The 15,471-nt window shown below is 42.6% G+C and overlaps 1 protein-coding gene across 1 annotated transcript in view; it reads left to right on the top strand.

Annotated features, from left to right (window-relative positions):
• Positions 1-15,471, top strand: part of LOC109933208 (collagen alpha-1(XXI) chain-like) — a 153,334-nt gene that overhangs the window by 64,016 nt on the left and 73,847 nt on the right. The window contains exons 10-12 of the mRNA XM_048595740.1: positions 714-767; positions 855-908; positions 12,735-12,788. Of these exons, the coding sequence (XP_048451697.1) occupies positions 714-767; positions 855-908; positions 12,735-12,788 (162 nt within the window). The remainder of the gene's footprint in view (positions 1-713; positions 768-854; positions 909-12,734; positions 12,789-15,471) is intronic.

Below are 15,471 nucleotides of genomic sequence, written 5' to 3'. Positions count from 1 at the left end.
CCAAGCAGCACCAGAGGAGCAGGAAAGCTGACGTTTCGGGCCTAGAAGGGCCTAGACCTGAAACGTCAGCCTTCCTGCTCCTCTGATGCTGCTTGGCCTGCTGTGTTCATCCAGCTCTACACCTTGTTTTCTCAGGTTAACTTGCCATCCTGGAGCAAAAGTTTCACTGCAAGTTCTCGCCCAACCTTAGCCCCATGAACATTGAAAAGTTGCCCCAAGTATCTGTGGTACCCCTCTGCCATTCAGAGATTTGTCATTCGATCTATGATCCACATCTCTGGAATGTATATTCTACATTGAGATTTCATTCTGAGCTCAATTGTATAGGTTTATTCAAAAGTTAAAAGATGTGCGTGTTTACATGAATCTCAAAACTAAGTTTTCACTGCCCTGAGAACCCATGTTTCCTGACTCTAAGTGAGTCTACAGCTTTTGAACCTGTACAATTGACTTTTTAGAAACCAATTTTCAAATGAAAACAATCTTCAAAACTATTCTGGCAACAAAAAAGTCTCATGCTATGAGTCAGTCATAGTCTGAAGTATGTTTAGCACTCTGATTTAACAGGGAAAAATTGGACACAATTAGCAGGTTACATCAGTGAGATGATCCTGATTTGAAACGAGTGCCCATGGTGAACCTCTAGTAGAATTAATCATTTATAAAGAAAAGCATGTTTGAAAATTCACGCTTTGTCAAATTATACCTTTCAGGGTGAAAAAGGACAACGTGGTTTTCCTGGTATTGAAGGGCTTTTGGGTCCACAGGTATTATTTTAACAGATTTAATCACACCTTCATTTGTGTTAAAATGTAAAATATTCATTTTTGTTTCCCTGCAATTTTTTTAAAAAGGGACCTGAAGGACCAACTGGGCCACAAGGAATACCAGGAATACGTGGAATAAAGGTGTGTAGTATCATTTACATTCCCAATTAATGTTAATAATAATTGGCTTGCGTTAATAATGTAGGTTGTTATGATTGGAATACTGTCAAAATATAACTTTTACTTTCACAAAACAGAAAAATTGCTTCCACTACTAAAATCATGGGATGAATTTTACACTCTGCATTTTTAAACACCCATCCCCTTCCCCTCCCAACCTCCACCAGCCAATATGTTTGAAGGTAAAGTAAGGGGGACATGGGCAGCTCACGACCTTCCCACCCAATGCTATAATACAGTGGGCAGATAAGGCATCAGGCATACCCACCCCTCAGACACGTATGAAACTATGGAAGTAAACGTCGCTAGAGGAGGCATCTTTTGATATGCACTGCTAGTCATTTCCCTGTGCCCTTTACTTTAAATGTTTTGCTGAAAATGAACACATTAATCTGGGGCTTCAGTGAATGCTGGGCCCATCAGTCTACCTCTTCAACCATTGAGATCTAAGAATTGAGTAAGAATCAATGGGAACAATGGAGAATAGAGTCTATTAAGGTATGGAAGAAGTAGTAAAGAGGGGAGAGAAAAGGGAACTCAAAGGGAGTGAAAAAAGCAAGAAAGAAAGAAATATTGTAGATAAAATTATTTAAATCATTGAGGCAAATTTACTACATTGAGTAATGAGGCTCAATAATTCCCTTTCTGGGCTGGCAAGGTTAATTGGCATTGCATTAGCCATTATCACCTCATTAAGAAAAAAATGCTCACATTGTTAAAGACAACCCCTAAAATGTATGTGGTATTACTGAACAACTAATGTGCAAATTTAACAAATTCTTTAAAATTATGGGAGGTTAATGGTGAACTGTTATTTGTGCAAGGCAAATGGTGGATCAGCATAAATCAACAGCAACTCATGGCATAACTCTTCTCTACCTGGACTTACTGCTGGCCAATTTGTATATTAAAGTCAGTGTGTGTCATGAACCTGCCATTACCTTCCCAGCAAGACTTGGCTCATTATAATGTAAAAGTTGACATTATAGGCCACAGAGCTAATGTAAAATTGTACAATAGTACTTGGACCTCTCATCCAGTTCCACTCTAATTACAAACAAATCCTCAGACTTACATACAGTTGCAATCCTAATGGGAACCTATTGGCTCTTATGTTGTTTGTTGGCTGCACAAGTTGGCTTCATTCGATGTTTTTCAAGTGGGTGGCAGTGCTGTTCATTTCCTAATGTTCACTAATAACTACACATAATTCATCGCAGTCTATTCTGACAGGCAAATGCTTGACTCAACTTGCACCTAAGTAATACCATCAAACCAAGCACTGACTGATAGATGAACACAGCAGACCAAGCAGCATCATAGGAGCAGAAAGGCTGATGTTTCGGGCCTAGACCCTTTCATGAAGGGCCTAGGCCCGAAACGTCAGCCTTTCTGTTCCTATGATGCTGCTTGGCCTGCTGTGTTCATCCAGCCCTGCACCTTGTTGTCTCGGATTCTCCAGCATCTGCAGTTCCTACTAACACTGACAGATAGATTTCATGGTTTATCAGTAATTACTGTAGAGCAGCACGCAAAACGCATGAGCGAATCTGTCCCAAAAATGACCACAATAAAATTCACACTTGGGAATGGCCAATCAGGGAAAAGTTAACTCCGTAGTAGAATAGAATGAAGTAGTGAGGAGTTGCTTTTCCAATGACAGGCTGCTTGTAGTCTGTGCTTGCTTGCCTCTGATTGGTACTGGTGACCCCATCAGCACAACTGCAGGGAAAGAAGCAATCTGTGTTTGAGAAAGGTAACTGCTGACAATGGTGGGTGTCACTGGGGAAGCATATGCCAGGGGCTGAGGCCTGGTGGTGGATGGGGCTGCTGGCAAAGTTCTGAGGAGGGTGTCGGTGTTTAAGGGGTGGGGAGGTGTTGAGGCTTTTTGTGTACAGAACCGTGTTGGTTATTTTGAAAACAAGTTCTGTTCCTAACTTGTGACTGTTACCTTCTGCCAATCTAAATACCATTGTGTCTAGGAAATTAATGCTTTCCTTGTACGTGGTGGATGGTTGATAATTGTTGAGGATTTGGCGAATTCTTTGCTTCTGTCAATGAGAGTCCAAATATCTGCACATCTTTGAACTGAGGGAGGAAACTGGAGCACCTGGAGAAACTCCATGCAGACATGGTGAGAATGTGCAAACTCCACATAGACAGTCACCCGAGGCTGGAATTGAACCCGGGTCCCTGCTGCTGTGCCACCCCATATATCACTTAATAAGGCAGTTAATGAAAATAGAAAAATTAGGCCCTGAAAACCAAAACATAGGCCCTGAAAATCAAAAGGTAATCCTCAAGAGGAGTCCTCAAAGAAAAAGGATTATTAAATGAAGACTGGGTAATTTTGTGGAAATTCTGAGACACAAACCATTTAAAAAATTCTTTGTGCATTCATCGGTCAAAAAGCTTGCACTATTCTCTGCCAAAATAACATTACTGCATACAAAGTGAGTACTCTCGATTTTATCAGCCACCTGGAGATGGGATGGAAGGTGTGAAGCCTTGCAAATTGGTAGCAGAAGGCATTAGGAGGGGGTCAGGTGTTCTGGTTGGCCACAGGATGTTTTCAGGAAGCTCAGAAAAACCTCGAGATGAGCAGCTAGATAAACCCATTATGGAGCCAATTACCAGACAGTTCCTTCACCCACCAGCATCTTAATATTGTTGGTAAGGACCGCTGCTACTTCGGGAGGCAGGTAAATTGTGGCAGCCTCCCGCCGTGTTCCAGAGTGGGGTGGGGCAATGTTCCTCCTTTCTGGTTGCTTCATAGTCAACAAAGAAAACTTTCTGGCAGCAACAGTAATTCCCATAAGAACATAAGAAATAGGAGCAGGAGTAGGCCATCTGGCCTGTTGAGCCTGCTCTGCCATTCAATAAGATCGTGGCTGATCTTTTCGTGGACTCAGCTCCACTTGCCCGCCTGCTCACTATAATCCTTAATTCCTTTTCTGTTCCAAAATCTATCTATCTTTGCCTTAAAAACATTCAACGAGGTGGCCTGAACTGTTTCACTGGGCAGGGAATTCCATAGATTCACAACCCTTTGGTTGAAAAAGTTCCTCCTCAACTGAACTCCTAAATCTGCTCCCTCTTATTTTAGGACTATACCCCCGAGTTCTAGTTTCACCCACCAATGGAAAGAGCCTCCCTGCCTCTATCTTATCTATTCCCTTGATAATTTTATACATTTCTATAAGATCCCCCCTCCCCATTCTTCTAAATTCCAATGGATATAGTCCCAGTCTACTCAATCTCAACTCATAAGTCAACCCTCTCAACTCTGGAATCAACCTAATGAACCTCCTCTGCAACCCCCCACTCCAGTAGCAGTACCTCTTTTCTCAAGTAAGGAGACCATGATTCCCCATGGGTATGGTGCCAGTGCTGGAGTGTTCACCTGCCCCCAGTTGTTAGAGCCTAGCCCTAACGCAAGAAGTTAAAAAAACTTGCACTTCCTTTGACAAGATAGTACATTTGAGAGAACAACTGAATAGCTGTTTAGCGCAGATGAGGAAATCAGATCGTAATGCTTTAGAATTCAAACGCATGTTTACTTGAAGATGCCAGCTTGCTACCATCTAATTCAAACCAGGGCAAAGTCGGGAAAATAAACTGGGTCAAAATTGGAAACAAAAAAACTGAAAGAACTGCGGAAGCTGGAAATCAGAAACAAAAACCAAAATTGCTGGAAAGACTCAGCAGGTTTGGCAGCGTCTGTGAAAAGAAATTAGATTTAACATTTCAGGTCCAGTGACCCTTCTTCAGAATTCTAAGGGCTTCAGTTAGCAAAGGGAACTTCCTATCTTTCATGTATCTGAAGAAAGATCACTGGACCCAAAACATGAACTTTGATTTCTCTCCTCAGATGCTGTCAGATCTGCTGAGTTTTTCCAGCAATTTCTTTTTTTATTTGCGTCAAAATTGGATAGCCCATGAAAATAGGCCCTTGAATTAAAATACTCAATTGTTCATTGATTTTCCTCGAGGCAGCATGTTATGCATATTAATGTGAATGATTGTAGCTCGAAGACCAACTCTAAATGCAGTGTTGATTGGCTGCAAACATCAGCAGGGTATCAGCACACTTTGTGATGCTTGCATTTCTTAAAGCTAAACTGCACTTCTTAAAGTTGGCTTGTACTTGTTAAAGGGGAGCTGCAGTCTAGCAGAACTCATTGCTGGAAGTGGCTGGGGAACTCTGTCTGACCCACAGAAAAAAGGACTGTGGTGCAGAATATTAGAAAGGACATGACACTGCTTGTTGCTCTTGAAGCAGGTGCAGGGGAAGGTAGGTAAGAGACTGTCACACATTTCCTTCTGAAATGTGCCTTTGCAAACGTAGTCTGGAGAGAGATACAATGGTTCATCCCAAATAGCTCCATGGTGCCGGACTCTGTGCTGTACAGTCTGTTCTCCAGGATGCATAATGAGTCAATCATCAACTGCGCCTGGAGGACCATCAATTCGATGAAAGACGCTCTTTGGTCTGTCCAAAACTTGTTGGTCTTCCAGTGCAGAATGTTGATCTTGACCAAGTGTTGCAGACTGGCACATTCCAAAGTCTAGGACTAGGTGCTGAAGGATGCACTAAAGCTTGGGGCAGCTGCTGCCAAGACACAGTGGGGAAAGACTACCACTTAAGGCCTTTTTGCTAAAGTACAATGGGAGTCCTTTCAGTTATCGGACCCTCTCGTTGCCTCAAATGTAAGTAAATGTTGCCCTGCACAAGTAAGAAGTGCCTTGGTTTTTGTTTGGAACTGCAGTGAATGCCAAATTCTTTTGTTCTTTACATGCAAGGACTGTACAGAACTGCTTCAGCAACTGTTTATGTATATAAATATTTTTTATGAGTAAAGTACATTTTTGCAATTAAAAAAGTATGTGAGAAAGGATATTCCGATTTTCTTGAGACATTGCACTGATTGCAGGTTATGGAGAGGAGGAGGAAAGGTCAGTATTAATAGAAAGCACTTCAATGAGACAATATGAAGACTGGGAACAGATAGCTATCGTAATCAATGCAGGCAATGTTGTCCTTAGGATCTGACTGTAGTTCTGCAGGAAGTTCATTCACTAGATGTGAGTTGACCAGGTCATGAATGAATTAGCAAATATCATTTCTAACCACCAGAGCACTAGCTTTGCATAATTTCTACAATAACAATCTTCATTAAACTGGACTCACATCTACCATTCATAGCTTAAGTAATTACCTCATCTTAAATAACTTGCAGGTTGTTTACCCTGAGCATAAATTCACATTGTAGGGTGTTAAAGCAAGTGTGGTTTGGTTGGGAATAATCACTTTACCAACCAAGCTTTGTAACAAACAAACGTCTACACTGCTTACTTATGATTAGTTCAAGCTATTTACTTTGAACCAAGTAGACATGACCGTCAGAGAATTTACATGAATCACACAGTGAAGTTAAATTGCTGCTGAAATTATATAAAATAATTTGAATGTATATGCCCATCTGAAATCTATCAAGCCTCCCACAGACATGGCTATTGATACACGGAAACATCACTTTTTAGCCCCTCCTATCTATTGGAGAGCAACAATAATCTGTGAATGTCCTTAATGGAAACTTGCAACTCCAAGACTTCAAATAATTGCATGCTAGAATCTCAGGCTTGCTTATATCCCTTTCATTCTACAAGATTTTAGCCGGACTGGACTGGACACCAAAAGGAATGCAGTATTTTCTTGTTCTGTTGTAACTGCTATGCTGCATAATAAATTCCTTATTAATACTGAAACTGATCTTTGTATGAATAGGTGAAGTCTAATAAACAATAACAAGTTGCATTTATATTGTACTTTTGACGTAGTAAAACATCCCAAGATCCATCACAGGAGTGTCCTCAAACAAAATTTGGCACCCAGATATGTAAACTTTATATTGCAGAAAGCTGGATCAAAGAGATAGGCAACATAATACTATTTATTGCGCAGATTTCCATTGTACGTTTTCAGTGTGTATCTAATCATATAATTCAATAATTCTTACTTGGCTCAAAAGAATATGTTGTTCTTAATTATAAACCAATCCATCACAGGGTAATAAAGGTGAAAAAGGAATACCTGGCTCTCCTGGACAGCATGGCCCTTTGGTAAGCAATCTTAAATAAATGAGCATTTTTCAAGAAATTAAGTGAAATTTATTAATTGAATAAAATTGTTGTATACTCAAGTTTGATATTAATGACATTTTAAACAAGTAATTATTGTTTAAATAATGGGATGTAGGGGTTCTGTCATATAGGGAGTGGTTAAGGATTCTGGATCTGTACTTGATAATGTTTAGAATGGTGAGGGGGGAATCTCATTGAAACTTACTTGGATATAATGGATGTAGGAAGATGTTTCCACTAGTAGGACAAACTAGGACCTGAGGGTCTCTACCCTTAAGAGAGTGGCCCTGCAAGGTAACTCCTCCTCCACCTCTGAGGAAGAAGTCACAGATCCCATGGAGGATGCACTGGCATGGTGTCTTCTGCACCCTCCCCCCCAACCATCGAGAGATGACACTTTATTGGTGCTAACATTAGTTGGATTAAAGTTGTGGTGAGCACCTCACTGCCATCTCTCCATAGCTATCAGGCACCTGCTCAGCTCTGGACAGGAGAAGTCCCCATGGTGTTGACCATTTATGACTTCATACAGACAGACTCAGAAGAAGCAGATAGGTTTTACAGAGCTGCTAGGTAAACTAATTCAAATGTTGTAGGGCTCTATCAACACTGTTTATTGCCTTTGGCATAAGAACGCCTAGTAGCCCTCATAGACAGGTTGGAAGCTGTCACGGAAAGCAGTCTCAGACACTGTTGTATACGCACACAGACATGCAACCCATCACTCTAGCCATTGGTATTCAACACCAGTGGCATGGTGACAGAGGGATGATAGACTTTACCCTCACTCTAGGTGCCCCTTCTTCTCGTGGAGACTGGGTGATTTCAAAAGGCATCCACCAGAGGAGGAACTGCATACAGAACTCGCTCCTCCCCATCAGAAGTTTGCTCTTAGAACACCCCTGAGCTGGCCAGGCCCTGCACCTCCTCCAGGCCTGCCACACTTAACCCTGTGGGAAATTCAAGCTGAGCGAGATGAAGTTATGCCTGTGCAGTCTCACACAGCATGCCTTAGCCTTCTAGTCTCAACTTTCCCCTGGGTTGGTCACCCACTCAAAACTCCAAGGCTAACATGACCCATTCCACTCCAGCTGTAGACCCTAGGATGGTACCTGGACTCAGTGGGAGCTCCTAGATGGCATGGTGACACTTCAATCTAAATGCATTCTCACATTTGTTAATATATGTTCACTTTTCATCATCAGCTGTGTAAGCAAATATTAGGTTAACAGCAGCTGCAAGAATGAAGGTAGAGAGACTGGCCATTTTTCGCACAAGGTGATGTTCTAACCCTGTCTGAACAGTAGATATCCTTGCCATAGCACCCATACTGGCATGAAACTTTGTCAGGATTGAATTATGGAGGATCGGATGTTGTAAATGCCTACATCCATTTGTAACCTTAACATTTATTAAATAGCATGAATCGCATGGAAAGTTCGAACTGTTAAAATGCACTTGTGGTTGGGATTACACAGGAGCAGCTTCAAAACATTCACAGTCAGTGAAAGGTGGTTTCATGCAACTCACCTCCTTTGAAAGAACTTTGTAAAGAAGTCTTGACTGCGTTGCTTTGGCGGACACTATAGTAGGATGCTGAAGGTGCTGTTCTGTCTGCAGAATGTCCTCTTCATTGCAATGCTGAGTCTCTCATAGATCCCCATTTGTCTGTGCCATCACTTCAGTGTGTGATCCAGTTGTCCAGAGCAGAGACTCCCACGATCAAGTTGCATCTTCTGCCTGGACGGCTCTGATACAATGCCCCACACATAACCTACATAGAAATCTGATGTGGAGGGGTGTCCGATGGCCCTCAGTGGCCCCAGTGGAGAGTGTTGCAGATACACTGCACAGTCCGCCATGGTGTTCTGACCTCTACCTCTGTCCCTTCCCCTCTCCCACCTGCACTGTATTGCATGGAAGACGGGAGACTCTGGCTTTCCAGCATCTTCACCGCACCGTAGCAGTACATATGGTTGGATGTTCCTCAGCAGGGCTGGTTTCATATCAGTTGGAGGTTGGTGCTGGTCCTGAGTTGCAGACGGATGTATTCCTCATCCATGCATATAGCCCCCCTTTGCACAGCAGCCACAGGGGAGATCACAGCTTCTGTGCCTGGATCCAGTGAGGACTGTTCCAATGAGCCTCTGTGGGCAATATCAGAAACAGAGCAGCTCCTCAGTAATGTGAGCAATCAGCAGTCACAGCACACACAAAAATAACAGCATCTATCAAATACTGGGACATGGTGAAGGAAGCCAGTGGGATGGTCTATATGGACATGCACATTGTTGACACATTGCTCAAGCCTTTTAATGCACCTACAGTAGCAAGTTGAACAATAATGAGGATGTCTGTCCCCATCCACACCCCCAAGAAAGGTAGCATTGCACGTAGCACAATCGTGTGGACTGTTTAATAGTCCAAGTTGTGAAGTGAGTAACTCCAGGATCTTGGAAGATCGTTGCTGCTTTGACAACTATTGTTAATCTTTCGACGTCACAAGACATTTCATGTACCCCCCAGCCAGTAGTAGGAATGATTTGTAATGTTAAATGATGTGGTAAACAGTGCTTGTGACTAGGATTTTTAATTGTCACAGTGGGTCACATGAGGTCCTCCTGCAGCATTATGTGATGACAGATATTCTTTCCCTTGTACTGTGTGGACGTTCGGGTTAGCATGGTTTAATGCTATTATCCTTTGATGGGTCTCACATCTCACAAGAGTAGACCCACTCAAGGAATGAAATACATCATTCACCCACTCTGGTGATTTTTGTTTTCATTGCGCTCTGTGATTCGATGATGATGCTGAAAGGAAACAGCAGTTACATTTCACAGAGTCATAGGCTCAGTCCCTCAGTCGAGGTGATCCCCAAAACCTTCATGTCAGGAAATGTTGCCATCTAGTTCCTCTCAGACACATGGGAGAACAGGAAGATACCTATCAATGAGGCAAGATTTAGTACCAACAGTATGATAGGCCTCTTGTCACTTACTAGTGAGATTCGTAACTTGCTTATCAAAACATGATTGTGGATTCTGACTTTGTTTTCCTCCACATCGAGAGCCATTCCACTTACCATTGTCCGCACTGTTGAGGATCTGGAAAACTTCCATGCCATGATTGCTATTAATCACAGACGTTGCTAACTTTCTTTGAACAGTATATGATACAAAGGAATGTGAAATTTGGCTTAAATAATGCTAAGAATGAAATTTCTAATATATTTTGAACAGAGAAATTCTCAAATCATCATAGGTTGTAATTCCTGCTTACCTTCCTGCTTATATGCATAAATTCTAAAACATGATACATGCTGGAAAATTCTGCAAGGTGCACTCGGTCAAAGTCAATAGAGATGGATGGCTATTGATTTTTAGTTAATTTTCTGGTAGAAGATGACCAAAGTCTAGGAGCTACCTTTAATTGAAGTCTTCAACTAAATTATTTGAAAAGCATGAGCAAAAAGTAATTGGTAAGTATTGTGAAAAATGTGAATTTTGACTTTGGACTTGTAATTCTTAAGTAACAAAAATGTTTTCAAAGTATTAGAAGTGACTTGATTAGTAATTTTATTCTGTTTACTCTTAGAGTTTTTTTTAATTTTCTACGGACTGGCCATTCAGAATTTGCTTTCAGAAATCCAGTATTGACTATTCAGCAGTAGTTAAACCATTTTGCTTGCTTTGGACTTGTACTTTCACTGCTTCTTTCATTCAGATTTACTGTTTTTTTTTAACTTTAAGCTAGCCAATAAAATATGACAGTTAAAGTATGACGATCGCTACTGTGTGCAAGGAAAAAAATGTTTACTGTGGAAGGGTTTAGAGGGACTGGGGCAAATGGGACGAGGTTAATTTAGGACATCTGGTCGGCATGGATGAGTTGGACCGAAGGGTCGGTTTCTGTGCTGCACATCTCTATGAGTCGGTGGGCTTGAAATAGATGTCAGTTTTGAGGTGGTTACCAGAGATGGAGACGGAGGAGTCCAGGAAAGAGAGGGAAGTATCAGAGATTGACCACAGCTCCCTGGCCTACACCTCCTCTCATCCACCCTCCTGTAACAATGTGATCCCCTACTCCCAATTCCTCCACCTCTGCCATGTCTGCCCCCAAGATGGGGTGTTCCACTCTCATTCCAGATGTCCTCCTGTTTCAAGAACCGTAACTTCCCCCTCCTGTGATCGAAAATGCCCTCAATCGCATTTCTTGCATTTCCCGCACTTCTGCCCTCACAGCCCCTCACCCTAACAGAAATGAAGACAGAATCCCCCTTGTCCTCACATATCACCCCACCAACCTCCACACCTAACGTATAAATTTCCACCACTTCCGCCACCTACAATCCAACCCCACAACCAAAGAGATATTTCCTTCCCCATCCCTATCTGCCTTTCGTAGGGACTGCTCTCTCCACGACTCCCTCGTCCGCTCCACACTCCCCACTAACCTCACCACCCCCAGCACCTTTCCCTGCAACCGCAGGAAGTGCTACACCTGCCCCTACACCTCCCCTATCACCCCCATTCAAGGCACGAAACAAACCTTCCATATCAGACAGGAGTTCACCTGCACATCCGTCAACTTGGTCTACTGTATCCACTGCTCCCAATGTGGCCTCCTCTACATCGGTGAGACCAAACGTAGACTCGGAGACCGTTTCGTAGAGCATCTGCGCTCTGTATGCAACAAACGACAACACCTTCTGGTCACCAACCATTTTAACTCCCCCCTCCCACCCCCTGGGTGACATGTCCATCCTGGGCCTCCTCCAGTGTCACAATGATACCACCCGCAAACTGGAGGAGCAACATCTCATATTCCACCTCAGGAGCCTACATCCTGATGGCCTTAACGTGGAATTCACCAGTTTTAACTTCTCCCCACCCCTGGCCTCATCCCTTGTCCAACCCTCCCTCTCATCCCCGCCTCCTTGACCTGACACAACCTGTCCATCTTCTCTCCCACCTCACTGACCAATCCCCACCACTCCCTACCTGCACTCACCTATCAACCTCCCACCTACCTACCCCAGCCCTACCTCTCCTCTCTCTATCTATTTCCCAGTTCCCTTCCCCCTCCCCATTTCTGGAGAAGGGTCCCGAGCCGAAACATCAACTTTCCTGTTCCTCTGATGCTGCTGGCCTGCTGTGTTCCTCCAGCTCCACACTGTGTTGTCTCTACATTAAGCCAAATAGTGGGCAGCACAGTGGCTCACAGTGCCAGAGACTCGGGTTCAATTCCACCCTCGGGCAACCGTCTGTGTGGAGCTTGGAACATTTCCCTGTATGTGAGTGGGTTTCCTCTGCGTGGTCTGGTTTCCTCCCACAGTCCAAAGAGGTACAAGCTAGGTGGATTGGCAGTGCTGAATTGCCCATAGTGTCCAGGGATGTGTAGGTTGGGTGAGTTAGCCATGGTAAATGCAGGGTTACAGGAATAGGGCAGGCAGGTGAGTCTGTTTAGGATACTCTTTGGAAGGTCAGTGTTATTTTGATGAGCTGAATAGCCTGCTTCCACACTGTAGGGATTATATAACAAGATATTAGCAGAGAAGAGCAAAAACTTGACCAAAGAAGTAAGTTAATACTTCGTTATGCTTGAGCACCTTGACCCTTTTTTTGTCTTATCTGCTTTCAGGGAGAACCTGGAATTCCGGGAACTAATGGCCTTCCAGGATTACCTGGGTTAAAGGTAAGATGTATTTGAAATGTGATGTTAATAGAGTTGTGGCTGAATAATTAGACTCAGTTTAGAATTCCAATCTGCAGCTTCTACTTGCTCCAATGATATACAATTCCTGCTCCAAACCAAACATTTCTTGGCAGATTGTTTATGAGAACTGAACTGGAACCTTCCTTGCGGCAGGACAGGTGTCCCAGTTTATAACGAATGTGCGTTGGTCTTTCACAGGAGCCTTTAAAGGCTATTTAAAATAAATGGACTGTAGAACTAGTGAACTATGCCAAAAGGTACTTTGCATAGTTGAATGGTGAGCATTTTTGGTATTTTGTATATGCTGTAGTTGTGTGGTGTAGCTGAGTGGGAACAAAATAACAAGCACCGAACTGAAGGGGAATGCTCCAGCGTATTATTCCTCTTGTACTAGCCTTTATCATTTTATAATTGAGAATTGCTGTGTTGGTTTGAGTGGTTTGTTCCTGAGTTGTTTGTATCCAGCTGGTACCTCCAACGACCATTTGATGTTTATTTTCAAGAGGAATTTGTGCTATTTATGTTTTGTAAGTGAGCCAGAGCAAAATATGATTGTTGGCTGTTAGTAGGATCCACTTTATGGCTTCTTGTTTGCATGAAGGAGCTTCATCACATGTGTTTTGGCAGCAAGATCATTCTTTTTCCAAAGACTGAATGTGTTGACTCTCAGCTTACTTGGAATAGCTATGTGAACCCATTAAATGGCAGTAGTGGGACTGAGGAATCTGCAACCACAAAGTACAGGTGAGGTAGATGGCATCAATGCATGTTGGCCCAGCTGGATAAGTTCAAGAGGGAGAAATGAATAGAATAAGATGAAGAAGAGGCTCGTGTGACGGATAAACATTAATGTTGACCATTTGAAGTGAATGGCTATTTCTGTGCTGTATTTTATATAATTCCATGCGATGAGCTAATTTTTCTTCTATGGTTAATGAAGTCTGGTTGTAGATGGTTTTATTTTCCATTGGTTTTGATAATTATCCTGGGTTTTCATTATTATAAGCTGGGATAATGATAAGGTAATCATATTTGTGAGCTTTATTTTACAACAATATAGCAGCACAACGGTGGCTTAGTGGTTAGCACTGTTGCTTTACAGTGCCAGGGACCCAGGTTCAATTCCAGCCTCAGGCAACTTTCTGTGTGGAGTTTGCACATTCTCCCTGTGTCTGTGTGGGTTTGCTCCAGGTGCTTCGGTTTCCTCCCACAGTCCCAAAGATGTGTAGGGTAGGGGGATTGGTCATGCTAAATTGCCCATAGTGCCCAGCGATGTTTGGGTTAGACATGGGAAATGCAGGGGAATGGGAATGGGTCTGGGTGGGATGCTCTTTGGAGGGGCAGTATGGACATGTTGGGCCGAATGGCCTATTTCCACACTGTAGGCATTCTGTGAATTTGATGGGAAATGACATCACCATTTGGATCAGGACACTTATTGGGATTCCTCTTGGTAGCAGGAAATGACTGATGAACCTTGAAACTGAGTCAGGGATTGGTTTGTGGTGAATATAACTTCAGTGTAAGGTAAACATTTCTTTGCATCAACTATGCCCTTTTATATTGACTTTATGTAATAGAACTTCCCGCAGTAGGTGGTGAGGACAGGAAAGCCTGCTAAGCAGCACAATGTGAATAGTTGTGCCAGGATCTCTGGTGACAATGAGGAAGGGCAACTGGAGCAGTTGTGTAGACCCTCTTTTGGGGAAGAAAGTATTACGGGAATCAAGGGCAGACAGACAAAGATTTTCTCAACTCCATGTAAATCACAGGTTTCAATTCATGTAAGTATTGCAAAATCCTTCTTGTTTAACCTTGATTTCCCATCATGTTTGCAACTACCTGATGCCAATGGAATAAAGAATCCCCGCTTCATGATCTTTGGGCTCTCCATGTGTTCAAATTTCTGATTAAGTTTGCATTTCTGATAACTTGCTAGAAATCTCGACTGTTGCAGGTTGGACTAAATGTTTGCATGGGATAGCATTAGAAATGAGAGAAAAGTGTGTTTGTGAGGCTTTGTTTCTATGTAAAGTACATGACATTAATCCCTGATAAAGAGCAGTATTGGTCCTCAGGTACCTGAGCACTGTATAGTCTCCACTGCCTCCAATTTCACCCTACCCCCACTAATCTATTGTATATACTTTCTGTCCCTTCAAATGTCCATCTATCTCTTCTGTTGTGTAGAAACAGTCCTGCTGAAACACCTATGTGATTTTGTGGATTTGGCAATAGAAATCTCCCATTTGGTAGTTGGAATGACTGTTGAATGACTGACTGTAGACTGATCTAACTCAACTTTCAAAAAGCTTTAGATTGGGTGTCATATAGAAGAGTCCCCTATAAGACTTTAGTGGCAATCTATTGAGCTCGATTGTGAATTAAATGGATTTGCATTGGTATGGAGTTCAGTGGTTATCTAAAGTTAAAGATGTAGTGTCAACTTAGATAAAGATAAGAAGCAGTGAAAGGAGGCACTTGTGTGGGTGGTATGTAGGTCCCTGAACAGTAATTACGCTGTTGATTGGAATATCAGGAAGAAATAATGGGAGCTGGTGAAAAAGATACCACATGTGAAATCTAAGATAACAAGGTGTAGAGCTGGATGAACACAGCAGGCCAAGCAGCATCAGAGGAGCAGGAAGGCTGATGTTTCAGG

Source organism: Rhincodon typus, chromosome 4, assembly GCF_021869965.1.
Source record: "Rhincodon typus isolate 14 chromosome 4, sRhiTyp1.1, whole genome shotgun sequence".
In the NCBI taxonomy this organism is placed as follows: Eukaryota; Metazoa; Chordata; class Chondrichthyes; order Orectolobiformes; family Rhincodontidae; genus Rhincodon; species Rhincodon typus.
The sequence above is the reverse complement of the archived record's forward strand: the minus strand, read 5'-3'. Positions and strand labels throughout refer to the sequence as shown.